The 27,587-nt window shown below is 40.5% G+C and overlaps 2 protein-coding genes across 3 annotated transcripts; one reads left to right on the forward strand and one right to left on the reverse strand.

Moving 5' to 3' along the window:
• Nucleotides 1–9,029: 9,029 nt before the first annotated feature.
• Nucleotides 9,030–12,616, forward strand: LOC102715175 (glycosyltransferase BC10-like). Its single transcript, XM_006647145.3, has 2 exons — nt 9,030–9,860; nt 11,752–12,616. Exons 1-2 carry the CDS (start codon nt 9,216–9,218, stop codon nt 12,394–12,396), a joined length of 1,290 nt encoding a protein of 429 aa, XP_006647208.2. The 5' UTR covers nt 9,030–9,215; the 3' UTR covers nt 12,397–12,616.
• Nucleotides 12,617–16,498: 3,882 nt separating this feature from the next.
• On the reverse strand, nt 16,499–20,936 carry LOC102711407 (beta-1,2-xylosyltransferase XYXT1-like). 2 transcript variants are annotated; one of them, XM_015834029.2, is made up of 6 exons: nt 20,596–20,936; nt 20,416–20,493; nt 20,257–20,313; nt 20,047–20,142; nt 19,847–19,906; nt 16,499–17,906 (listed from the first exon to the last, which is right to left on the reverse strand). In XM_015834029.2, exons 1-6 carry the CDS (start codon nt 20,735–20,737, stop codon nt 16,732–16,734), a joined length of 1,608 nt encoding a protein of 535 aa, XP_015689515.1. In that variant the 5' UTR covers nt 20,738–20,936; the 3' UTR covers nt 16,499–16,731. The 2 variants fall into 2 exon arrangements, with proteins under 2 accessions (XP_015689515.1, XP_006648591.1); XM_006648528.3 differs by lacking the exon at nt 19,847–19,906 and having other exon boundaries at nt 20,596–20,935.
• Nucleotides 20,937–27,587: the final 6,651 nt, after the last annotated feature.

The raw sequence follows: 27,587 nt of genomic DNA on the forward strand, positions 1-27,587 counted from the left end.
GCGTCGGGCCGGCGAGCTCGGCGGTGCGGGGGCGGAGGTCGGCGTCGGGCCGGCGAGTGCAGCAGTGTCGGCGAGCGGATCTAGCTGGATCTAGTCCGGGCCAGCGACCTCGGCGGCGTAAGTGAGCAGATCCACTCCGGGCTGGCGAGCTCTCCTCTCCCTTTGTCCCGGCGGCAGTGACGGAGGCCGGTTGCGTCCCAGCGGCGGCTGAGGAGCACGTCCTCGGCGGCGACATCGGCAGTCCTCGGCCTCGACGACGCCTCTCCTCTCTCTCCTGCTTTTTGATGGAGCTCCTGTGGATTATGGGGGATACGCACGGCTCAAAAGGGTACGGTGCATGGTGATATGGCAGATCGGCTCCGACGTGGTGGGCTTAAGCCACTCGCCACGTCGGAGCATAGTGCATGCTCTAAAATGCTCCCACACATGGCTTCTTTCCTTAGTCCCAAGGACTACGTACTCTGGCAGTCTGGCGCCTTTCTCCTCCACAGTTTTCCTTCAAGCATATGCGTGCATGTGGTCACGTTCGAATGTATACAAATTGAGCACCTGCAGTTTAGCTTTTTGGATCTAGTTCTTTGCTCGAAATGGAAGACAAAAAGGACGTGCAATACTGCAGGAGGGGCGTGCAATTGTATTCACTCCAGCTAATCGGTAGAGACCTCCTTTTTGTTGTCACTGAAAGGCCTTCAGGACACGCAAAGTGTATATGCACATATCATATGCTTGAATAAACATGATCCTATTTTCCTTTTGTAACATGTCCACCAAGTATTGAAAATGTTGTACCGAAAAAAGTATTGAATAGCTTTTTAAAAACTATATATATGGTGAAATTTAGAACCAGGGCATATATATGTAGGATTTTTTTTCTCCTTTATTAGGCATTTAACGAACCTAAAATATGCATGATGCGCTTGTCAGTATGGAAAAAAAATTCAATTCAACCCTCAACGGTGAGTCTTTAGTTTGTGTCAGCTTGCAACTCATTGCTGGCTATAGCTATAGCTTTTAACTTTGTCTGAAAACTATTATTTCAGGTTATCCTTTTTCTTTCTTCGTGCCGTAGCTCGGCAGACCACTGGTAACCGTGTACACTGTGAAAACTGCGACAAATTTGAATCTAAAAAAAATTGAATTCAAAATCCACAGTTACCGCAATTTGGTGGTTAAAACCATGTGGTTTTTGGTCAAAACCGCACGATTTCAACCGAAAACCATGGCTAGTGCAAACCTAGAGTTGGAAATTGCAAATTAATTTTGAAAAAATATCTGTAAAAACACAAAAATAGAAAAATAGTATGCAGCTATATTTGTGACATTTAGGACATGCTATAGGAAAAAAGAGAAAATTTAGTATGCAGCTATAGTTGTTAGAGGGAAAATACCAAGATAAATTAATTGACTTTGGATGGTACACACTATAACTAACAACATACATACATACAAACATAAACATTCATCTATGCAAATCACTCGCATCACCTCCATGCATAGTCTCCTTGTAGTTAACAATGTAATTAAAAAATGTTGCAGCTTATGCATACTACAAATTAACAATGAACATAACAAATTATATGTTGGAATATAAAATAGTTGCCCCATGCCAAATTATTCATGTAAACATATACAAACGAACTATACATTTAATTACCATGTACATGGCAAAACAATATTCTCAACTCCATTCATATCAACAACTACTGCATATATCTCAACGATGGCCCACAAACATTCAAAAAACCTATAAAATTTGTTAAAATCCATGAGAACCGCCAGTTGCACCCACCAAACCATGGCTTAGTCCACGGTAACCACAGTTGGATATAAGGTAATTATCGCGGTCTGCTCCCGTACCCACCGGCTATAACGAGCGGCAGTTGCAACCTAAAACCGCATGGTTTTCACAATAGAAACCACGGTTACTACGGTAAGTGGTGGGATTACCTCGCGCTCCAGAGCTTAGGCGGTCCCCGTGGCTTCGGCACTTCTTCGTGCGTCCACGACAAATCTAACGGCGGTGCCTGCTGGTCGACTTGAGGGAAGAAGAGAGGACACTGCCATGAGCTTTGGATGCTCTGTCAGGACGTGGGAACACTTATTTTTTGTCCCTACTCCTATTGGGCCTTTTGTGGGCCTGATAGGAACAATGCATTTTTTCTATTTTTTCATCCACTTTTTACTTATGAATTTAAATTCCTTCGTATATTTACTTTTTTTCATACATTTCTTTGACTAAACGGCATTACAATTCAATCTCTACCACATGTATTTTTACTTTTAAATATTCTTAAATTTTTTGAATTCGGATTAAATTCATATGGGCAAACCGCGGCTTACTGAAACTAAGCCACCGCATATGCCTAACGAGAACCCTACTACATATACACCACACTTGTTCCTATGTGGGTATGTCCTAAAACATACATCTAGACATGATTGGAGGCTTAGCTTCTGAAATGCTCTTTTACCATGTCTTAACCAATGTATGCTTTGTACTACCTGGTGGGACCAAATAATTAATGTGAGTGTTTGATAATGAATTATTATAGCCTCATCTTTTCGGGTTCGCTTATTCTTTATAGTTAGATGTATAAGTTAACCTAGAGCCTGCTTGGGAGTACTAGAACTTTTTTCACTGGTAAAGAATTTACACATGTAATTACATGAATATCGGAATACCAGGGAATTATTTTAACCCCGTAAAAAACTATATATTTGGGTAATTTCACAAAAACAATCCCATATTTCCCATATCAGAATACAAATAGTAATAAAAACAAAACTGCTTCATATGAGTGCAAAGCATTTCCATTTCAAGAAGCATCATTGAGATTGGTGATGGGGGCCTATATAATCAAAGGAAAAGTATACTCTCTCATTGAGAGGCAATGCAGTAGTGAACGAAATGAGTGGCCACCCAAACCCTAGTCAGGCCTCAAACTTATGCTAGGGAAAAAGCTTTAGTAGGACCTGAACCTGGGGCATTTCATTAGGAGAAAGAAGAGAAGACAATGACTCCTAGACGACTGGAGCATGGCCGATGAATGAAAGGAGTGAATATGAGAAGTTGGTATAGTATAACCAACCTAGTGCCATTCCTATAGGAGTCAGCCGGTGGGTGAATCAGATTTTTTTTACGACCTTCCCTGAGTTGGATGCCGGTGTCCCTAACCATAGAGGGTTTGAGGCGGCTCGGCTAGGGTTTGATAGTAAATATTTGGTGAAAGAGGTTTAAGTGAGGATGGATTCCAAGGAATGTTCCACACATATACACAAAGACCATGATCTACAGGATGGAATTGGAGTTCAAATGATGAAACTCAATATTATAGAAATCCACATATAGTCAAGAGAAGGGTATTATCTTATTCTGAGATCCTAAACCTGGGTAACCTCTGTCTCTTGTATACCATCGATCCTTGCTTCTCCTTTGCCACCCTGTGTTGATACAGAACATTTGGAGCTTGTATGGCTGCCCGCTGTTTGAGGTGTTTGGCAAGGATCGATTTTCTCGTCAATGGAGCTATGTTTTTCTTTTCTTGTAACCCATTTTCATTTTAACTTCTATTTATTGAAATATAATTGGTATTTCTCAACTTGATTTTTTTTAAAAAAAAGAACGGTATCTGACTTCGGGTTCTATTGGCAATCTATTACTACGTTTTTCACGCCGGGGATAAGTTACCTTATCAGCATGAAACGAACACGGCCTTAGTTGTTAGTGGAATTGCTTGAGAAGTACAAAATGCGCAAGAATGGAGTTGAGAAAATTCTCTCCTCCCCAACATATGAAAGGGTAAACACATGTGCATATATTTAAAAATAATTAATAGGATCTTGAAATAATATTTTTCTCCTAAATTAGTTATATAATCGTGATCTAGGCATGCATTATATCTGCTGGAACTAACTTTTTATAACAAGAATTTTCCTGACTATATTCTAATTAGACAATATAAATGTTTCACATGTTAGAGCAGAATGTTTGATCTCGCATTCTACTATGTTGCATAATTTAAGTGTTTATGTTGCAATATATCTTTGTTTAATGTTGCATATGGTGTAAAGTGTTTTTTAATGTGTCACTAATTTAGTTACAAACGTTGTACGGTTGTTCTTAGATGTTTTAGTAAGTGTTTTATGATGTTTGAACAAATTTAATTTAATTTTTCATTTATAATATAAGAATTGTTTTATATATTTAGGGATACAAACTTTTTTCTTCATAATATAATCAAATGAGATCTTATTATAAAGACATAATCGTAGCAAACACAACGGTGCAATAGGATTGTAGTTTGAAAATTTTGATAAGAAATTTTGGAATAAATGGTTTGAAATTTTAACTATTTGGCTTCCACGAGTAATCTATAGAATGTTCAGATAATGCATAAGAAAAAAAGAGTTACAAGCACCCAACGTCTAAGTCTAATTTAGGAAAGAATAATGAACAAGCTTGGCTCGGCTTCGCTCACGAGTTAACTCCCTAACCATCTTTTATCTTACTTGTAATATATTCGTGCTAACTCTACATCTTATCATAATTTTTTAAATGCAATCATATGGACCAAAGATTCGAAGTTGTTTGTCTATGAACATTTGTTAATCTGATTATTATTTAAACTGATAAAATATTAGCTAACCACCGGTTAATGGTGACTATTATAGTTTTGCTTAATTGATTATAGGTTGTCACCCATTGCAATTACAAGTTTTCAAGTTCGGATGTTAATTCCAGAACTTACAAACCTTAGTTTATACACTAATTTAACACATCAAGAAATTTATTTACTTCACATAAAAAGATGATGCCAACAAAATATTTCTAAAGCTCCAAATACTCACTTCTATTTACTAGAGATTTACCTCGGAATTGTTAGTGATTTGACTATTTGGACGTCCAATAATAGTGATTCAAAGCCCTTCATCAATCTTATGATTAGCGCAACTACGACATGGTGTTGAACATGACGTTTATTGTTTTGATATCGTTGTCGGTGTTATAATGGCATCTTGTGCTGGCTCATGGTACCGCACCACTCGTGTCCGATGTTACGATTGAACTTTGATTCTAAAGGTGTGCATATATATAAAAACTTTATGATTGAAAAATCTATATTTTTTCTTAATATAAAGTCTCTAATGTATAGAAAGTGTTTGTCTCATTTCTAATTGGAAAGCTAATTTCTAACATATTTAAATTCCATGATTGGTAAGACAATTTCTAATTTAGAAAGTCTACGTAAAGAGAGGTGAAGTATGTCCTACCCTTCCGATATTACGAAGACGATTTTAGCCATCAAATTTAAAGAACGATGAATAAAGAACGAAGAACGAGTAAAATCAGTTGGTGTATTATAGGGTAGATTTATATTACTTATATTTTTAAATTTATCAATTTGTTACATGTTAACCTAATAATAAATACTACTACTAATGAGAAAAAAATCTCGTAAATACTACTCTCTCCGTCCCTAAATGTTTGACGTTGTTGATTTTTTATACACATTTTGACTATTCGTCTTATTCAAAAATTTTTAAAAAATATGTAAAGCTACATATGCGTAAAAGTATATTTAACAATAAATAAAATGATATAAAATAATTAATAATTATGTAAAATTTTTAAATAAGATGAATAGTCAAACGTGTATAAAAAATCGATGGCGTCAGATGTTATTTAAGGATGGAGGTAGCAATAGTTAAAAGTAATTATAAAAGGGATAACAGTGTTTGCTATTAACGTGCTAAATGGTAACTATCTATCTATCTATTATTATAATACAAAGACAGCTCAAAAAGGAGGCTCGATGTTCGTTCTGGGGCCTAGCCTAGAAATTACCACGTTAATCGGAGAAAAAGAAAAAAAAAGAACTGTTAAATCATGGTGGGTCCAGATTATAACGGTGTAGATGGATAGCTATAGTTGTATAAGTAAATTTATTTTCAGATAAAAAAGGAAAAATATGGTCCATTAGATTATGGTGGGTCCAGATTATAGCGTGTAGATTGATCTATAGTTATATTACAAAATTAAAAAATGTTGTGGCGTCCACCTAATCACTCCACCCGGGGCTAGAGGACCTGAGTTCGATTCCCACGGGAAGCAACGCCGAGCATTTATACTGTAATTAATTAAAAATTATATTTAAGTTCGATCGAATCCGCCTAGACCGGGGAAGATTTCTAAGAACGCAGGTCTAGCATTTTAAACAACATTTGCCAATGCACAAAGTATGGTAAGTAAGGTAGGCTTAGCGGACTGATGCTTACTAAATCGAAACTTTGACTTCTATATTCAACTCAGTCTTATTTTTTATATTTTTAATTATCAAATATATCAAGTAATAGATGGCAAATTTAACAGCAAAATTTTGACATCTAAATAAATTCTCTAATTAAATCATTATTATTATGATTTTAGGTAGATTTTCGATTGCGTACAGAGTTGACAAGCTAATATATTTCTCCATATAATTATTTTATTTAGGTATAAAGTTTATGAACGGAAATATTTTAGTTATGTTTAAAGTTCATGAACACCTATGCATAAAGTCTATAAGAAGAAATATTTTATCTATGGGTAAGTTTATGAATTAAAATATTTTATTTATGTATCATGTTTACGAATAGAAAAATAGTAATAGGAGCACCGTTAGATTATGATAGGTTCAGATTATAACGACATAGATTAATAAATATAGTTGTATAACAAGTATAATATGTACGAAGTAACAGAAAAAGAAGGCACCATGTTTACTCTCATGGACTAGAAAAACGCACATTAAAAAATAATCTCATTAAAATATAATTTTTGAATTGAATAAAAAGAAAATAATAAAAAAATAGGCACACGTTTGTTCTGGAGACTATAAATTACCACGTTAATCGATTAATCGAAAAAAGAGAGAAAAAAGTTATGACTTAGTGTTTTTCAAAATCTTGAATCGGGTACAAATACATGTACGTGATGTGGTTCTATAATGCCATGTTGACTTCTCGATGTGGATCTATAATGCCATGTTGACTTCTCTTTCCTAACTTAACAGCATGAAGCAAACAATAATAAAATACAATAGGAAAAACTGAAGCAAACAATAATAAAATACAATAGGAAAAACTGTGTTCAGGGTACGATGCGTACAAAAATAAAATCTAACATATGGTGGAAAAAATATGTTTGATAATTTAAAGTTGATATTTTAAACTAATATATGATATATAGAAGATCTACATGACCATTGTTTTGCCTTCAGTTTACAAGCATAAGAAAAAGAAAAAAGATACACCATTAGATTATAATAGATATATATTTTAGCAGTTGAGATTTAATTGAAAACTATATCAAATTTTGATTCGAATATTTTCTTTCTAATTTGGAAAGTTATATAACTGTTAACTCGACACCCACAAAATTTTTAAGCATAGCAACAAAATCTGACAAGTGGACCATCATGACAACATAGTCTAATCAAAAGCAGGGTGTGAAATTTAATTGCCCACAAGAGGCAAATGCTAAAGTCCTATCTTATAGGAATAGGGATCATTAATATACACGTTTGTTCTGGAGATACAGATAGATAAACAAACTTAAAGCATAAAAATATAATCATTTCGTTTGTAAGCATGTAGAACAGATAAACAGATCTCACATATATGTACATTAGTCTGTTATCATTTTGTTTATCAAATAAATACGAGTAAAACATACAAATAGATCTCACATGTAGCTATGTGTGCCACACACAATGGCAAGATTGATATGCTTAAAGAATCAATACAAATAAATAAAATATTTAATAGAATTACACTGAAATAGACAACAGTTAAAAGAAGTAAACAGTAACATGTTTTACAGTTTAAAGATCAAAAATGATATGAGTAGCACATAAAAGTGACTTAAATCTAGCCGTGCAAAATGCGCGGGCCAACCCGCTAGTTGTTGTTAAATATAAAGAATTCTATGCATGAATCAAGCAAACCGTCATCCAAATTAATTTTTACTAACTTCATTTTTTAACTGAAGCCGTTGACTTTTTATCTAGGTTTGAGCATTCTTTTTATTTATAAAATTATATAAGTATTGATTATTTTGTTATGGTTTGATTTATTACTAAGGTAACTTTAAGTATGATTTATAATTTTGAATATTTGGATAAATTTTTTTAATAAGACAAAGGGTTAAACATAATTTAAAAAGTCAACAGCTTTAATTAAAAAATCGGAGGGAGTAGAATTTACTCGTTAGCTAGCTCATCCAAACTGCCAGTTCGACCTTATTCGAAGCAAGTCGGAGCAACTGGCCTCGAGGTTTTGTTTTTTTTTTACCCAACATGTGAATTGAGGATCTGCACGTTGCTGTGGAATTTTCAAAGGATGAACGTGGGCGGAGATGGGATCATGGGAGGCTGCTTGTGTCGTAAATCGTAGCGGTTCGCAACAAACTTGAGATGCACGGTATTAAAAATGGGACAACCGAATCTTACCATTAACAACGTAAACTACAGTATATAATCGGCAACCTTAAACCCTCGCAGAATCAGATTCCCCTCTACGTACAGATCAGCACGATCACGTCTCGAGTTTTGAAGGCTCTCGATGCCTCTTCGCAGATGGACCCTCCCTCTGACCACGGGGAAACGTTGGCCGGCTGACAAACGCGACCAGGAAGTCACCGGAGCGAGCCACACCGCGTCTGCAAGTTGGCACGTGACAACGGAGCCTCTGCATCCAGAAACAGAGAGACGAATCCAACGGCAGAAGCAGCCGGCCGGGGAAGTCATCCCGCCCTCGCGCCTGGGCGCGCGTGACCGGTCCAATCAAGCGGCCGGCTTCCGCTTTCGTCATGTCCACCTAACGTGCCCCCGTCTCATCTGCAAATAGCACTATACTAGTATGTCCAAATTGCTCCGCTCGTGTCCCCCCACCCCCCCCCTCCCCCTAATTAATTAATTAATTAATCAGTACTACTACACACTATATAATCAATCGACGTGATGAGTAGCGAGCGCCCAGATGCCGCCCACACCGGTTGCTTTTCCATTCCATGCCGTGCAGGTGCAGCTCTCCAATAGGCTACTACCCTCTAGCTAGCTTCGTCGTCTCCGAGCCCGATGTGAGAGGTCAGATACATACAACGGACGAGATTTTGGAAAAAAAAAAAGGAAGGCAGAGGAGGGATTGAACACCGTCGTCGATCGGAGTAACTAGCCATGGTCACCAACAAGAATGTTCAGCAGCAGCAGCAGCAGCATCGTGTAGATGTGCTGGTGCCTGCTATGGTGGTGGCGGCAATGGCGAACCCTTGCTGCCCCGCCGTCAAGCTCCTCCGCTGCGCCATCCCGCTCGCCCTCGGCATCGCCGTCGCCGTGTACCTCGTCGGGTCGGCGACGCCTGCCGTCGTCCAGAGCGGGTACCTCGAGCGCCTCTTCCCTCTCCCGCCGGCCGCGGCGAGCCCGTCGGCGATGGGCCGGCAGAAGCAGGCGCCGGAGCTGGAGCAGACGTCCGCGGCGACCAATTCGGCCCCCTCGTGGCCGGTGGACGACGGCGCTTCCGGCGGCAACAGGACCCAGCGCGCCGGGAAGGTGGAAGCCGCCGCCGCCGGCGGATTCGTGGACATTAGTGACGAGGAGCTGATGAAGCTGGCGGCGAGGGTGGCGCCGAGGGAGGCGGCGGGCGCCCCGAAGGTGGCGTTCCTGTTCCTGACGAGGTGGGACCTGCCGATGGCGCCGCTGTGGGAGAAGTTCTTCGAGGGCCACCGCGGCCTCTACTCCGTCTACGTGCACACCGATCCGGCCTTCAACGGCTCCGACCCCGGCGAGGCCTCCGCCTTCCACCGCCGCACCATCCCTAGCAAGGTACGTCCCTTAATTGCCATACCTTGTTGCTTTGCATATACTGCCAATTAGTAATTACCACCGCGATCGTATCCATTATCCAACCAGCCGATTAATTAAGCAAGCAAATTACACATATTGCTTTGCATATATATTCCATGATTAGCCGAATTAACTACTGATACCAAAAACTCGCGTCGTTGTGGTTTTAATTACATTAATTTGTTTTGTTTGATTTCTTCGATGCATGATCTCTGGCGAGGCCTAAGGCAATTGGTGCGTGCAGTTTTCACTCGAGACATTCACGCATCAGCCACATGTGCATATATATATTATATATAGAGGTCGCGTCCCGGACGGACTGAGTGAGTTAAAATAATTAACATAGGTCATGGAATGCGCGCATGGGTGATTAACCGTGATGGATTCTCCAATGCTGCCTAGTTGTATTTGACCGCTCCGTTAATTACTAGAATGCGTCCTGGCTAGGTAAAGGTGTAAAGCGACGTGCCAGTTGTTGATTGTCTCGCACGGCCGGGGCCCAAGCTGGAAGTTTCTTCTTCTTCTTCTCTTAGTTTTTTTTTTTTGTTCGAAGACTAGTTGGAATTAAGCCTCTTTAATTTTGAGACAAGCGAGCCCGGAATTCCACAACTGTTTGCGCATATGCGTTGCGTATCCGGAGAAGCTAGCCTAGAGTAGAGCTAGGTACCGTCGTTTTTGAAAAAAGGCTCCATTATTAGCAGTTTCTTTAATAATGTTTCTGCACATCTATTTGTCATTGTCGCATAGTACTCTCCGGTCTCCAGCATTTCTCACGTGAGTTCATTGGGCGCTCTTGTTTGCCTCGTGTAGCAGTCATCGATCTGGCGGCTAGTCAGCTAATGGCGTTTCCTTTTCGTGCTGACCACATGCATGATCTTGCAGCTACATAGGGGCATTGCCCCATTGGGATCAGCTCCATGCACCTACTCTACATGGAGTACTATATTTTTGTAACGGAAATCACTCCGATTTTAGTTTCAAACAAAGCTATAACCAATTATCATGAAGTTTATAGATTGAATGATTGCTAATCACAAATTATAACTTGATAGGTGGAAAGGGAACTAATTGGAATACCAGTGTAAGAACAAGGAATCATCATTAATATACGGGTAAAATCTAGTTGCATTTAGTCATGGTCCTCAAACCTGAAAATATGTAGAATCTCACAAATCAGGATTATTGTGCCGATAAGATCTTGCCTATATCAGCATCGACAACTAATTAGTGATAAACCAAAGCGGAAGATATTGTTGTACATAAACTTAATCCTAAATCAGTCACTCGTCTAGATCATTGTTAGTGGTCATAGCATTGATCCCAATTCAGCGATGGGTGGGCATACCTGACATTGAGATCATCGATGATGAAAACCTTAAACAAAAAGATGACAAGACCCTTTAGCAAGCATGCCACACATGAGATGACTTCTCGTCGCCCCAACTCGGGGCATGGCGACGACTAGCTAGGTTCGTAGTGACGGGCATGTACAAGAGGTGGCCATGGATGAATGTCGAAGCCCAAGAGCAGCTCTAGCACGGGCACCACGATCAAAAGTAGACAGTCGATTGCATTTAACTTAAAATCGATCATCCCTAGCAGATCTTTGAGCTCTGAGCCTCTCATTGTATTGTTTAATTTGTTGCATTGTTGTTGTAATTGTTGCAGTGTATAAAATGAATTGTTCTCCTTTCCCTATCAGCTTAGGCTTTTAAGTGCAACTGGCTGATACATGCAGCTTAACATGATATCAGAGCTAGAGGTCTTGAGTTTTTCACTCTAATATTTCACGCTTAAGACTACGTCTTTCCATATTATCAGCTTAGGCTTTTAGGCGTAACTTAACATCGTCATTTTCACGTGTACACAGGAGGTTAAATGGGGACAGATTAGCATGGTGGAAGCCGAGCGGCGGCTCCTGGCGCACGCGATCCTCGACCATTCCAACGCCCGCTTCGTCCTCCTCTCGGAGTCGCACGTCCCGCTCTTCGACTTCCCGACGGTGTACTCGTACCTCGTCAACTCCAGCAAGGTGTACGTCGAGTCGTACGACCTGCCCGGCGCGACGGGGCGCGGGCGGTACAAGCGCGCCATGGGCCCCCTCGTGACCGTCGCGCAGTGGCGCAAGGGCTCGCAGTGGTTCGAGATGGACAGGCGCGTCGCCGGCGACGTCGTCGCCGACGACGTCTACTTCCCGGTCTTCCGGAGGTTCTGCAGGCGCAACTGCTACGCCGACGAGCACTACCTGCCGACGCTCCTCAGCATCCGGCACCCGTCGCGTGTCGCCAACCGGAGCGTGACGTGGGTGGACTGGTCCCACGGCGGCCCGCACCCGGCGCGGTTCACGAGGATGGAGGTGACGCCGGACTTCCTCCGGTGGCTGAGGACCGGGGCGGCGACGTGCGACTACAACGGCGGGACGACGACGGTGTGCTTCCTGTTCGCGAGGAAGTTCCTGCCCAACTCGCTCACCCGGTTCCTGAGATTCGCTCCAAAGGTCATGGGCTTTGGATGAGGGCCGGGTGCCGATGTTTTCGGATATATACAATTTTCGCATTCTTTGATTTGATTTGATTTGTTCGCTCGCTATTCAACAACACATGTATACTTGACATACATTTCGTCCCTTTTTTTTTCTGGTTCCCTCGTGTCATATAAAGGCAGCACATATGTAAAGAGCACAAGAAAAACTTTTGTACTAACCACACACCACTTTGATGGGACCGATTTATACACTTGACACAGTTTTATTGATCGGCCTCAAATGTTTAAAATTTTTAATTCTATCAATCAAATCCGATCCTTGTTATTGGATAATAATCTGCAGGCATGCACATAAGTCAAAAATCTTATACACGTCCTCTCCCACAGCCCCCCATGCATAGCCGACGTGTTTGACAGAAGAACAAAAAATCAAATGTTTGATCAATAGCAAAAGTGTAATTTTATTACATTCCCTCGATTACTGCGTTTGTCTTAATAAAAACACCGAACAAATATAAAACCTAAGATATGTACCTTAAAATAATTGTCGAAAAACACCACTTTGTTGAATTTCATGGCTCTGGATGGCGTATATTCTCCATGGACGTCACATTGTATGGCAAATTCTGAAAGGCCATAATGGAGTATCGCGAATACTAAATTTGCCCATGTCATCAGTTGTTTAACCTGGGTGTTGTCCGGTTGTCCGGCCCATTCCCGATGAAACTAGTACGAAATAGTCAAAGCACGAGGTAAGCAATTTCTAGGTTAGAACTCGCATTTTTATTGAAATACTAACTGCTATTTTTATTAAAATACTAACTGCTATTGGACAAGATGGACCTTTACACTAAATAATACTCCCTCCATTCCATAATATAAGGCACAACCATCACTAACCCAAAGACCAAGAAAAAGTTATGACTAGCTTGCATGTATGCATGCATGTTATGTGATTGGATGTTTTGATAATGAAAAATATGCGAGTTAATGCATATTTGCATGCACGCCTTATATTATGGAAAAAAAATGGTTATGCCTTATATTATGGAATGGAGGGAGTATGAAATAGTCAAACTTGAGCACTTACATTAAATAATGGTTGATGAAATATGTTGACTTGGACGGGTGATAGGGCGACGATGAGAGGTTGGTTTCCCCTGATATAAGTAGCCCCGTTTGGATCACAGAGGACTGAACATTTTGACATCTATTCAATCACCCTACGTACTTATCACATGTTGTATATGGGAACCGACTTATCCTACTACTAGTTCTACTGTGATCATTTATACCACGTTGGACAGTCTTGAGGGTAGGTGGTCCTTTGGAGGGCCCTGGGTGCCTATTGTTGGCCGGGGGTGCCTCCCGCGTGGCACGTCCGTCTTGGTCACACCACACGCATGTGACTGAGTCGTTGGGAACCCCGACATAGTATAGGTGGTTGGGGTTGGGCTAAGAAAGGACATGTGACGAGTTTGAATCACTTAGCGGACCGTACCTGTGTGGTGGGTAACACTTGATCCTTATTCATTATGTGTGGGTCCAGTTATACATATCTGATCAGAGTATACTGAATGGTATAATACTTGAGGTATCCACAACATAGATTCGTTTTGACCATCTAGGTACGACGGACGATCATGCCGTAGTGAATTATTTTTTTAATTAATATGCCGTTTCATTTTTCGCTAAAAAGACCAAAAGATCACCCCTCTCAAACAGCCGGTTCCTACATGTCGCTCTCCCAAGGTCGTTTCAAAATGCCACCCAGTCCCCGCTAAGACCCTGTTTGGATCACAGGGACTTTTTTAAGTCCTGTCACATCGAATGTGTGGACACTAATTTAAAGTATTAAATATAGACTATTAATAAAATCCATCTCATACTCTGGACTATTTTGCGAGACGAATCTATTGAGCCTAATTAGTCCATGATTAGCGAATGTGATGCTACAGTAAACTAATCGTGGCTTAATTAGGCTTAAAAAATTTGTCTAATGAAATAGCATTTATTTATGCAATTTGTTTTGTTATCATTCTATATTTAATACTCCTAATTAACATCCAAACATCCGATATGATAAGAGACTTAAAAAAAATCTCTGAATCCAAACCCACCACTAAATCTCTGCCAGAAGTCATTTTTTTGCTCGCTTTGTTGTGTTTTAGCCCCTCCGACATGGCAGTGGAGCGAGATGATCATTATGCCGTTGGTATGAAAGCATCCGGATGGCCCACCTGGAGCCTTTACGGCACGATGCCAAAGGCCCCATTGGCCCAACTGAAAGGTCACCGTGCCCGGTTAAATAAAAATGAACCTCCAGTGGTAACTGACCATGCCTAGTTAAATTCAAAATTAACATGCCTCACTATAACAGTAGTACATACATCAAAGATAGTAAATCCATTGCATACTTACAATAGCATCAATATACATGTATGCTTAGGAAAATTTCCCTCCATTTTTTATTTAATGCAGTTGACTTTTAGATCTAATTTGATCATTTGTCTTATTCACGAAATTTATATGATTATTAATTATTCTATTATGATTTGATTTATTACTATATGAACTTTAAGTCTGACATATAATTTTATATATTTGGATAAAATTTTTGAATAAGATGAATGGTTAAATATAAATTCAAAACTCAACGGTGTCAAATAAAAAAAACGGAGGAAGTAGATCATAAAACATCAACTAAACTCTCTTTGATTTCACTGACCATACTCCATGTCAAGTTTTACTCACTACACATAGTGCATTGCCACAAAATAGAGTTCATATATAAAAGGCCATAATACATGTTTTTTTGTCATACTTCCTACAAAATAAAGTTGATACATACCACCTCTGTTTCATAATGAAAGATATTTGACTTTTTTTGCTTGCAATGTTTGACCATTAGTCTTATTTAAAAATTTAGTACAAATATAAAAAATGTTAAGTCGTGCTTAAAGTTCTGTTGATAATAAAGTAAGTCACCAGCAAAATAAATGATACTTTTCATAATTTTTTAAATAAGACAAATAGTTAAACATTATAAGTAGAAAGGTCAAACATCTTACATTATGAAACGGAGGGAGCATATTTTTTTCTCCATACACAAAAGGCCTACAGCTTGCGCTTTTGAGTGACATGTGAAGATCCCTTCATGCTTGGGCCAGTGATGCCATGCTACATTCTCCAACTTTACTTGTTGTCTACACATATTGATCCTTCCTTTGCCTTCTTTTATATAGCTTAGTCTTGGTTTCTCTCTTCCTGGAAAACAAAACAAAGTGGTTATGTCATAACAAAATCATATTGGATAGAAAAGAGAAAACAAATATTAATTACCGCTTGTTTGAAACAGTCGTGCTGAAGTTTTCATTACCTTCCCTATGCCCTAGATCACCACATTTTGAGCACTTGTCTTTTAATGCATGTATTTGTACAAGATTTTAGATGCTCAAGACAAGATTTGAACATATTCTTTCTATACCTATCAGATCTCTTCTTCTTTGCATTTGGTGGCAGCAGCTTGAAACGTTTATCCACGTGTCCATTCGTTTCCATCTGTGACACATGGATTATGCCCCGCATACGCAGCTTGGAACTTGGAAGCTAGCAACGGAGCAGCAAGGTGCACATATTGCTCTAACAATGGCTTCCTTTCAGCTGTAATAAAAGCCAAAACATGAGGGCATGGTTTCCCCACTCATCTGGCACTCAAGGATGTAATAATATCTCTTGTTTCTTTTATTTAACGTCACTGACTTAATATTTATTTTTATTTGACTCAAGGCATACATCTTTTGGTTTTTGCTTATGCTTATAAGCCAAAATTTAAATTTTTAATCTTTAATTTGAATCTTTAATTTGAATTGATTTTGAGGATTTTTTCATCGTAATTTATTTTCCAGATTTGGCTTTTAGATCGCTATGAACACGTATATAAAAATTTTATTCGTAATTATTTTTCGTTTGCAAATATTTTGATAGAGTTATCTCTAGTCGTGGAATCTGTGTAGTTCGTTTGTGCCTGAAAATCTATGTTTGGTGCAATGACCGGCTCTGTAAAACATCAAACTGCATCTTGGCAATGGATCTGGTTTCTTATTTTCAAGTAACGAGATATGGAACCGCGGTTTGGTTCTAAAAAAGACTCAGCATTCAGGTTTATTGTCATCTTGCCTGTAACAGTACATCATGGCTAATCAAATCTTACTGTCACAATCCTATACAGAGGCAGCACTAGAAGAACAAACAAGAACTATTCCACCTATTCGCAACTCAAAAAATAAAAAACGAAGCGTATTTTTTTCGTGAAACTGTAGAATGCTGCTAGCTACAACAAACTCAAAAACCTCATCTCACAAACTTACATGATGAACTCTATTGCATTCAACAGGCTTGGTCCAAACCTTGTCATATTAAGCATAATGTCCTGTTTGGACATGTAGAACTCCGCAAGCTTCTCCCATCCACCCTTCCTGATGGTTTCAGGATCATTGATAACAGTATGGTTCCAACCATATTTCTCCAGCAGCGTGCTCTCCTCTGCACTGATATTGTACTGGACATGTCTCAGGCCCATGTCCCGAGCAGGTGCACCATAGAACCCATCAGCCATGAATTCGATCCCATATGGCACAATGTGCACCACCACTCCCCTGGACCGCAGAAATACCATGTTAGTCAAGCCCGCACCATGCACTCCCATGATTGCATCACAGGAGTCAACAAGGCGGACAAATTCATCAAGCTTAGAATCGATCTTTGGGTTGGCCTTGACCACCTCAAAACCAAACCAATCCAGCCCCTGTTCAACATGTGCTGCGTTGACGAGTTTCCTTGTTTTACCCCTGTCAATGAGCATTATCCGGGGCTTCTTGTCAGGGTCATCTTTGTCGGCCTTATAGGGTATGTCCACTTCAGCTGAAGGCAGTCCATAGGCTTCTCGGACAAATAACCGGAAGTCTACCATTGTATAGTTCTGTGGTGAAAAACTTGGGTCGATCCCAAGGTCCCGGTGGCTCCTGAGACCAACAATGACATGCGGATAACACCTGACCTGGTTATCTGCATCGAAATCAATAATCTCATGCCGTGTGAGGCGGCTAAAGATTGCAGAGTACTTCTTAATGAACCAGGGCTGATTGTTGGTGATGACGAGCTGGACATCTCCATTGAATTGACGGGCAGTGAGGAACAGTGGGATAAGGACATCACTGAAGTCATGCCAGACATTTGCCGTTAGCCCACCTAGCGCAAAGACAATGGCTGGGATGTGATGCTTAGAGGTGCATTTGGGTTCTGGTTCTGTGGAATTCACAGATTTGATGGTCACTTTCTTGATCCAGGGAATGTGCTTTCGGGATTGTGCTCGGATACTCCACTCTTCACTGTTGGAAGCGCGGTTCTGTGGCACATACACAACAGTGGAGGACTGTCCAACCGTGCGAGCATCGCCACACAGCTCACAGATGTCGAAGCGTGGGTTGGAGAGATCACAGATCTTTGTGTCGGATGGAGTTGTACACTTGGTGTATGGTGCTGCAACAGTTTGGCAAAAACTGGAGGTTAAGGATTTGAATTGTCAAGAAATATCGGCATGTAAAATAACTCTCAAAGCTATCATTTTGGTGGTGTCAAATTGTCAAGGGACAGAGGATTTCTATTACTCGCTGTGATCAAATTAAATATTCAAATATGAAAACAAGGTTTCTGCACATGATATTTACGCAAATCACAAACAAGATTATGGGGAAGAATACACGCCGTCGAGAAATCAAGAAACAGGTAAACAAAAAGGAAAGTCTTTGATGCTGCATCAGAAATGGGTTTGCAAGGCATTCTTCTGTAGTTTATCGTGGAATGGTAAATCACTCGTTTCATTACAGTGTTGCTATGTAGTTACATTTATGGTCAATAAACCACGGTATAATCATAACTTTTGATAATACAAGATGATACTACTTTACACAGGGATATTATAACATCACAAACCAGAATGTTATTAGATTTTTTATTTCTTTAATTTTATATTAAAAAATAAAAATAAAGTCGCCAATATAGTTATTTCCAAAATAAATATTTTAGCCATGCCACCGAGGGTGGTGTGACAAACTAATACAGCCAGGCCATAAACAGTGGTGTGGAAGTCACTGTAGTGCCAATGTTCATGATGTGACAAAACTTGGTTTGCAACACAACCTTGGTGGTGTGGCTAAATCCTTGCCATGGCACAATATTTTGTGTTGTCCTACCACATCACTGACTTTGGCGTGGGCAAAGGTTCAAATATGGAAATAAGATACAAAAATGGTCTATTTTGTTATATTTTAAGATAACGTTTATAAAACAAAGAAGACCAGTGAACATTACAAAAAGAAAATTAAAGCATCATATGCAACTAAACAACCTAATTTTGTATGTTCTGCTGTCACAGGATATGTATGACATAGCAGTCATCATGTTTGTCGGTGTAAAAAGTATGGCATACCACGCAAATTACGGGGAGCATCAGTTCACACATAGAAAATAAGTACATTTATGGGAAAAACTCCCAGAAAGAGGGTAGCCTCTTTATATTGTCAATACTTTTATCAACAACAATGTTGTCATGTAAACCAAAAGAAGGTAAAATGTATTACATAAGTTTTAAAACATACAAACTATATGCTTGTTATAGAGTTCAAGAAAACAATGCACTAAAAATACACAGGTGCACATCTTTTGTTTCTTTCTTGGCTTTCTGCAATTCACAACGACAGCCTTATGTTATTATCCTAAATTATGATCAGTAAGCAGCCTAAAATACTGAAATGTGGATAGCATACTGGACAAGGCAAATTTAATAACATGACGGAAGTGACAGGCTTGGTCAATAGGCCCCTGTATCCTAGCAGACCGATATCCATTTTACAATTTGTCAAAGGATGACAGCAAGGTGTGATTTTTTATTCCAGGGAATTACCCACCAAAAAATTTTATTATGCAGTAGCTCCCTCCTAATGTTTAGATCTAGATCTACTATATTACCTAGGACAGTGATTTTTTTTCCTTGCTAATTTTCACAGTTTAGCACCACAACCCTGTTCCCCCAACAATGCAAACAGCTTTTATCTATGTGCTGCATAAGCATTCCTAACTTGGACCACCAGTCCACCAGCTTGAATAATTAGCTACTGCTTGCTAGAAAAGCCTATAAACAAAGCATTTCCATGTGATGCATCTAAAGCATATGGCTCACTGCTAGCTTTAGTCCACCACAAGGATCAACTTTACTACTACCAACCAACCTTTTCCTTATAACATCTCACTTCAATAACCCTCTTTGCTCAATTGCTCTATTAGTCTTTGATTGTGCAGGTGAAGTTGGAACACTGTCCTTGCTGTTTTAATAGTTCCAGGAAAGCACATCTGTTTCTCCCCAGTAGTGTGTGACAAGCATACAAACAGACAGCTAAATTAAGCATGTATATGTACTGTACCGGACTCTGCAGCACTTCCTCCTTCCTCACTTTGTGAGGGAGATTCCTTGTCCAACGAGTCTAATCAAGAGCCAGATAAGTAAAAAACAAGATTCTTTCAATTCTACATTTTGTCCCCAGTTCAGAAGTAAGAATTCCAAAAACAAACTAATGGCCATTAAATTGGGACATGAAACAGTGGTACAAGAATCACGGCGCACCAGGATTTGAGGAATCGTCGTCTTGTTCAATACCAGCCGCCTGAGATAGTTTCTGCACTTCGGTTGCTTCCTCCTTGTTGGGGGATTGCTCATTCTCTGCATCCCCAAGCCCAAGCTATCAAATTCGACGAATCTAGTTTGGAATGTAACAAAATACCGACGAGCTCGACAAATTTGAAGGAACCCCCCATTTTCTATATATAACCTTACCATTTTTTAACTCAGCGTCCTCGTCTTGTGGATTTGAAGAACCCGTTCTCCCAAAGTCTGAACATCAAGCAGGCAATCACCTCAAGAATCAGGAATTAGAAGAAGGACTCAAAAATTGCAAAGATCCTTAAGGTCACAAGGGGGGTGGGTTCTTCTTGCCTTGATCTGTGGAGAGCGGCTTATCGCGCCTGGGCCGCAGGGTGCTGTCGACTTGTACCGGAGCGAATTGGGAGGAAGCTACGAAAGAGAGGAACCCGAAATAAGAACACGTATTGCGCGGGGAAGAGCATAGGACAGAAACCAAAAAAAAAAGATAGCATCTTGGACTGACTGACTGACCGTTGGGGCCCTTGGCGAACTGGCCGGAGAAGACAACGACGGCGAGGACGGCGGCGACGAGGACGGCGGCGAAGGGCGCCCCGATCCTCCGGCGCCAGATGCCCTGCTTCATCGAGCTCTTGGACGTCTTGGGGGATCCCATCCTTGCCTCCTCCCCTTCCCTGGACTGGCCGGGAGCCTCTCAAGCTTTGCTTCTGTTGGAGCTTGCGCTACGCAGGTGGTGCGCCGCGGTGGTGCAGCACCATGGAGTGGAGGGGGGCAGGGGAGGAGGAGGCAGACAGGACAGGAGTAACAAAATCTTTGGGACTTGGAGCTGACACCATTCTTATGCCCTTCTCCCTGCCTCGCCTTTTCTCCCACCACCATATGACGTTGAAAATAGGGGTGGACAGAGAGCTCGGGGCTTATTAGCTCGCTCGACTCGTAATAAACTCGTTTCGGCTCGTTTCATTTTTCTAACGAGCCGAGCTAGCATTTTAGCTCGTTAGAGATAACGAGTCAGCTCGAGCTGGCTCGTGAGCTGCTCGCGAGCCTAACGAGCTAGATAAATGATACACGATTCGCCGGCATTCATTGATTCTACCCCGAAAAGCATGTGTTCAATACTTTATAGGTTTACCATGTGATTTGTTGGTTCAAACTTTAATATTTAGATACAATTTCATATGATTTACATATTTGAATTGAAAATTTGCTTATATAATTTATTAAAAAATTGTTTAAGTTAACTTTTCATGCATGGCTCGCGAACCTAACGAGCTAGCTCGAGCTTTGTAACGAGCCGAGCCGAGCTGGGTTTTTAGCTCGTTACGATAACGAGTCCACCCCTACTTGAAAACTTGGAATTAGAGATGTCAATGGGTCCCGTTACCCGTTTCTCCGTGGGAAATTCTCCTATTAGGGGACGGTGATGGTTCTTATTGGTTCCTCGCGAGGAATTAAATGGAGGAAAGTACGTCCCCATCGGGTCTCGCGGGGGCGGGTATGTTATCGAGTCCCCCGTCCCCGTTCTCCGTGGAGACCCGATTAATAGAAATATATGAGTTTTAACTTTATTTTTTTTATGTCACGGGGGTTATATTCATTGTTATATTCAATAAATAATAAATTTATATTTTATAATATCGATTAATGAATATATATTCATTTATATTAATATAAAATATGGATTATATATATTTTGAGATGTATATTATATTGTTTAAGCGGGGACGGGGAACCCATGGGGATTAATTCCCCGTGCGGGAACGGGTATAGGGGAAATTTTTTACCCGTTGTAATTCACGGAGATGGTGATAGGAAAAATTTTAACTCGTTGGGACGGATATGGGAACGTAAAACCCGACGGGAAATTTTCCGTTCCCATCCTACTTGGAATTGAGACTCGACCGGCCACACTGCGGGACAAAAACGCAACGCTGCTGTTGATAAATCTGGGCCGTCAGATTGGTACTACTATGATCGGAGCTTTGGCATCGCTCGATCCATGGATAAAATACAAATAAGTGGCCAAACAGTAAAATATTGGCGTACTACGTACTTCATTTAATTATTTTTTATATAGTGTTTACCCATCTGTCTTATTTGAATTTTTTTAAAAAAATAGTCACGTATAAAATACTATTCAGGTTTTATTATCTAATAAAAATAAAAATATTATTTGTAAAAAAAAATTCAAATAAGGCGAAGAGTTAAACCTGGTATAAAAAACTAAAAAATAAATTTATTTTGAAACGGAAAAGACATTTTTTCTTAAACCAATACAAACCTAAAGACTCCCATCATACCCTATAAGCATAGGTTCACAAGTAGACTCATTTTAAAACATTATAAAAAAATAGACTTATTTCTCGGCGTGGCGTGACGAGGCGCTAACGTGGGGTTGATTGGGATCAGAAAGCGCCGAAGTGGGGTTGTCACGGAGTGAGACCAGTGAACCTCACATGGCGCTACTTTGTTATAACTTACGTGACGCCGAGAAATAGGTCCATTTTTTATAATGTTTTAAAATACGTCTATTCATAAAATTTCTTAAAAAAAGAGCTATATTACGAAAAATTCAGCTCATGTATGCTCATATACACCATATCCCAACAAACACTTCCAAGACGAGATTAGCATATTTAATATTTATAGAGCCACCATATGTACCTCGTTATCGATAGCTATAACCTGTATCATTAAAAAATAATTAGTCACAAATTCAGTAAACTCATGATGAGCACCTCATCGGCGGTTATGTCACCTATCGATGAAAAAAATAATTAATTATAAAGCCAAACGCACATCTTAGGTCTACAAGTTGAGTCTACATGGACATGAGGAGCCAACGGGGTGTGCAAAGATTATCGTAAATTGATGCATCATTTTTTTTATGCATACGCACATTCATATATGTTGTGCACTTTATCTTATCTATATAAACATATTTAAAAGAGTGAGTCGGCATATTCTAACAATCTTAAGATGCCTGCCAGACTACCACTAAAAGAATATTAGCGTTAAATATATAATTGAAAAACCAACCTGGATGATCAGGTTTCACTCTAAAAAACCCTGGATGATCCTTTTAATTTAATTTGATCTACTAGCCTATTAACCCGTGCATCCACACGGTCAGTTTTTTTACTTGAATTTTACTATAAATATTTTTCTTGTTTGGATAACAAAATGTCTCATGTGGGATTATTAAAAATAAATTTTGAAGATCCGTTCTGTCTTGTTTTGTGATATTTATGTACTTTTGTGTAAATTATCTAATGGACATTTGAATTATTTTTAATGAAATGCATTATTAAATAATATATGTTTTTAATTATAAATTATAGACTTAAATTAACTGAGTTTTATACTTGCAAACTGCAAATAATTAAATAATATTTTCTTCAAACTATAAATGTCATCTTTTAAAATATCTTTACCGTATTTAAAACATTGTGAATTGATGCACTCGAATTGAAGTATAACTCTTTGTGTCGAAATAGAACCCATGTACACACATGTTTTTTCTTTGGAACGAATGCACATTATTTTTTTTTAAAGAAAGCGAATAGGAACGATATTGTCTGCAACGCATGCGGCTCTATTTCTTAGTGCATCTTCCAAGTATCTTTTCGATTATTAAATTAAATTTGGATTTGTTTTACCATAGTGTATTTTTCAATAATCACTTAGAATATGTATGTGAAAACTTTATTTATAAGTTATTTTTAGTCTTTAAATATGCCGTTTAACACTAACTACAATGTATCTGCTCACTTTGTGTGGTTATACGTGTGGTGGAATGATATAATTAATTGTCCAGATTAGATCACCAAGAGCTGTCTAACTACACACGGAATAATTCATGTTAATCTTAAATCCTTTTATATTGCATAGTTCAGATAAATCTACACCCTGAGTATTTTTAAATATTCTGATTGGGGGGATAGGATCTTTTTTTTCTCCCAACGGTGAGAATTCCTATAATTTTCAGCTCGTGCATTCACATGGACTATTTTAAATAAATTGTAACATGGTTGAATTATTCTAGGAAGAATTGTGGATATTTCCAGTTACAGTACACATGGTAAACTCATTGGAGTATCAACTTTTTCACATAATTTTGATGTGTTTTCTGTTTTGTTTTATTATTTTATTTTTTTAACACAAACTAAAGTATTTAACGAACATAGACCTCACTTGTGGATCTATGCATATTGTTAACACCAGAATTTGGATATGTGCCGATGAAGATTAAACTGTGATTAAAGACCGAATCAAATAGAAAACAGGGCAAATCGGATAGAAGAACAGGCAGAATACGACTCGGATTCAACCCATGGAGTCTGGATCGGAAGCGGCCTCGGGAAGGCGGTCACTGGCATCGGGTACGCGACGGCGTGGGGAGGGGTCGGGGACGGCGGCACCGGCGTCGGGGAGGGCATCGGCGGCCTCGGGAAGGCGGTCGCTGGCGTCGGGGACAGCGGCGGCGTGGGGAGGGGTCGGGAACGGCGGCGCCGGCATCAGGGAGGGCGGCGGCGGCCTCGGGAAGCAGGTGGCCGGCGTCGGGGACAGCGGCGCCAGTGTCGGGGAGCGCGTCGGCGGCCTCGGGAAGGCAGTCACCGGCGTCGGGGATGGCGGCGGCATTAGGAAGGGTCGGGGACGGCGGCGCCGACGGCGGGGAGGGCGTCGACGGCCTCGGGAAGCAGGTGGCCGACATCGGGGACGGCGGCAGCGTGGGGAGGGCTCGGGGACGGCGGCACCGGTGTCGGGGAGCGCGTCGGCGGCCTCGGGAAGGCGGTCACTGGCGTCGGGGACGGCGGCGGCATGGGGAGGGGTCAGGGACGGCAGCGCCAGCGTTGGGGAGGGCGTCGGTGGCCTCGGGAAGCAGGTGGCTGGCGTCGGGGACGGCGGCGGCGTGGGGAGGGCTCGGCGGCAGCGGCGTGAGGGAGCTAGATCTGGATCAGTGAGAGTGAGCATGCGAGGAGGGTGGGTTGGCACCTAAACCCTAAATCAGCCTATCTCTGACGGGCATCGAGCCTAAGCCCGTTAAAGTCTAGCCTATCTCTAACGAGCCAAACCCGTTGGAGCCTAAGTCATTTCTGACGGGCTTAGTTATACGGCCCATCAGAGATGACCAAACCTCAAACTGACTTTTTGTCAACACCCGTCAGAGATAGAGTAACTATTACAATTCATACCATACAAATTGTTAAAATTGCTATTACATGCAAAACAGTTTGTAGAAAATCATTTCTAGTAAATGTGCTATTAAATTTGTATTAAATTTTACTAACAAAAACAATTTGTTTTAATTTTAAAAAATCATACCTAGACTAAATTTGCTATTAAATTTTTATAAATCACAGAACGATATATAGTTTGAAGTTGCTATTACTTTACTGAAGTCATATCATTAACACACAGATGCAAGGTACATTACACATAGAGTTCATTTACAAAGATATGCCTTCTGAATGGTCTGAACGAGCGTACGCCACATCATCTTTGGGATCATCTTCGAGGTTGATTTGAGGTCTAACATGAAGGTTCTTGTTGCATTCTTCCTTATCGACGACGTTGTCAACCCCAGCAATTCTTCGCTTGCTATCCCTAACAACGTGAAGCTTCTTGTTTGCAGGGTCTTGTACGTAGAAAATCTGTTGGACTTGCTTAGCTAACACGAATGGTTCATCGGCGTATCTAACTTTGGCCAGATCGACCAACGTGAATCCTTCCTTGTCGACTTTCACACCTGTGCGGATATTGACCCAGGTACAATGAAACAAAGGCACTTTGGAGTTTACGTAGTTCAATTTTGATGAATGCGGCCATAATACGTGTTTGATCCAGCTTAATCCTGATATGCATCTATACGGACGCCGCTATTTTGCACAATGCTTTTCTCAACTTGTGTAGTGGTGTAGACTGTGTAACCACTAATATCATAGCCTTGCCATTTATCAACATCCCAACATGGGCCCCTTGCCAACCTTTGCAGTAGCTCACTTGGGCCATCGGTCGACCGTGCAATACGATTCTTGAACCATTCGTTGAAGCGAGTACTATGCTCTCTATTGATCCACGTGTCTGACCGACCCATATTCTCTCATCGGACCTTCTCTAGATGCTCCTCAAAGTATGGGGTCACTTCAGCCATGTGTTGAAGCACGGCGAAATGAGCCTGCGCATAGGAATCTTGATCGGAACAATCCTTTTCCTGCCTATTATGCCAACACCTAACAACCGTCCCTCATGACAAGACGCTGGAACTCCGATAGGATCAGCCTCAGACATGTAATCGACACAAAACTCGATAGCATCCTCGGTCGTGTAACCTTCAATGATGCTTCCCTCTGGTTTTGCTCTGTTTCTGACATATGACTTCAGAACTCCCATGTACCTCTCGAACGACCACATTTCTCTTAGAAATACAGGGCCATATAGTTTTGTTTGCTTCACCAGATGAACAGGCAGATGGATCATGATATCAAAGAAAGAGAGTGGAAGGTACATCTCCATGTGACAGAGGGTATTGACAATTTCAGACTGCAACCCATCTAGATCTTCAGGATCTATAATCTTCTGACCGATTGCATTGAAGAAGGCGTACAACCGTTGGATCTTGTGGTGGAGTTTTGGTGGCAGAATCCCTCTGATAGCAACTGGTAAGAGCTGTGTGATTAGCACATGGCAATCATGAGACTTCATCCCTACCAGTTTTAGATCATCCAATTTTACATAATTGCTGATCCGCGCTGAATACCCGGATGGAACTTTAATATTTGCCAAACATGATAGCATAGTGATCTCATCCTTTGATAGAGTGTGGCAAGTAAGTGGGAGGTACACTCTACCCGTCACTTCATTCATAACAGGCTGAAGTTCACTGCGAATGTTCATCTCCTGAAGGTCTAGTCGTGCGTTCAGCCCGTCCTTTGTCTTCCCAGGCATATTGGGCAGTAGTCCAACCAAACTCTCGCACACATTCTTTTCTACATGCATAAGATCAATGAAATGACGGACCTCAAGGTCTTTCCAGTACGGTAGCCACCAAAATATTGATTTTTTCTTCCACATACCCTTGTCCTTTGTCTGACCACGCTTTCTTTTCTTTCGAAACTCATTAGTTATGTCCTTCACCATGTTGTGGACCTTTTCTCCGGACAAATCCCTTAGAGCAGATTGAAGTTCCCTCTTCCCGTTGAAAATTTTCTTCTTTCTTCTAAATACGTGACTTAGAGGGAGCCACCTCCGATCACCCATGTAAACCATTTTTCGTGATTTCTTCAGCCACCAGCTCCGTGTATGTTCCGTGCAATCCGACCAAGCCTTCTTTCCTTTCACAGTTTGTCCAGAAAGATTACTGAATGCGGGGTAGTCATTAATGGTACTGAACAGAAGAACTTTTAGATTGAAGTTCTCCTGACTATATGCATCCCATGTTTCCATGCCTTCTTTCCAAAGAATCTCAACATCAACAACAGGCTCCAAGAACACATCGATATCAT

This window comes from Oryza brachyantha, chromosome 2 (assembly GCF_000231095.2).
Source record: "Oryza brachyantha chromosome 2, ObraRS2, whole genome shotgun sequence".
Lineage (NCBI taxonomy): Eukaryota > Viridiplantae > Streptophyta > Magnoliopsida > Poales > Poaceae > Oryza > Oryza brachyantha.

Bases quoted from the DNA above. Each gene is read 5' to 3' on its own strand.
- LOC102711407 (XM_015834029.2), bottom strand. From the start codon at position 20,737: ATGGGATCCCCCAAGACGTCCAAGAGCTCGATGAAGCAGGGCATCTGG. The intron at 20,143-20,256 runs GTAAGGTTATAT...TTGGGGATGCAG, and splicing joins GGACGCTGAGTTAAAAAATG to AGAATGAGCAATCCCCCAAC. The intron at 19,907-20,046 runs GTGCGCCGTGAT...GCTCTTGATTAG, and splicing joins CGACGATTCCTCAAATCCTG to ACTCGTTGGACAAGGAATCT.
- LOC102715175 (XM_006647145.3), top strand. From the start codon at position 9,216: ATGGTCACCAACAAGAATGTTCAGCAGCAGCAGCAGCAGCATCGTGTA. The intron at 9,861-11,751 runs GTACGTCCCTTA...ACGTGTACACAG, and splicing joins GCCGCACCATCCCTAGCAAG to GAGGTTAAATGGGGACAGAT.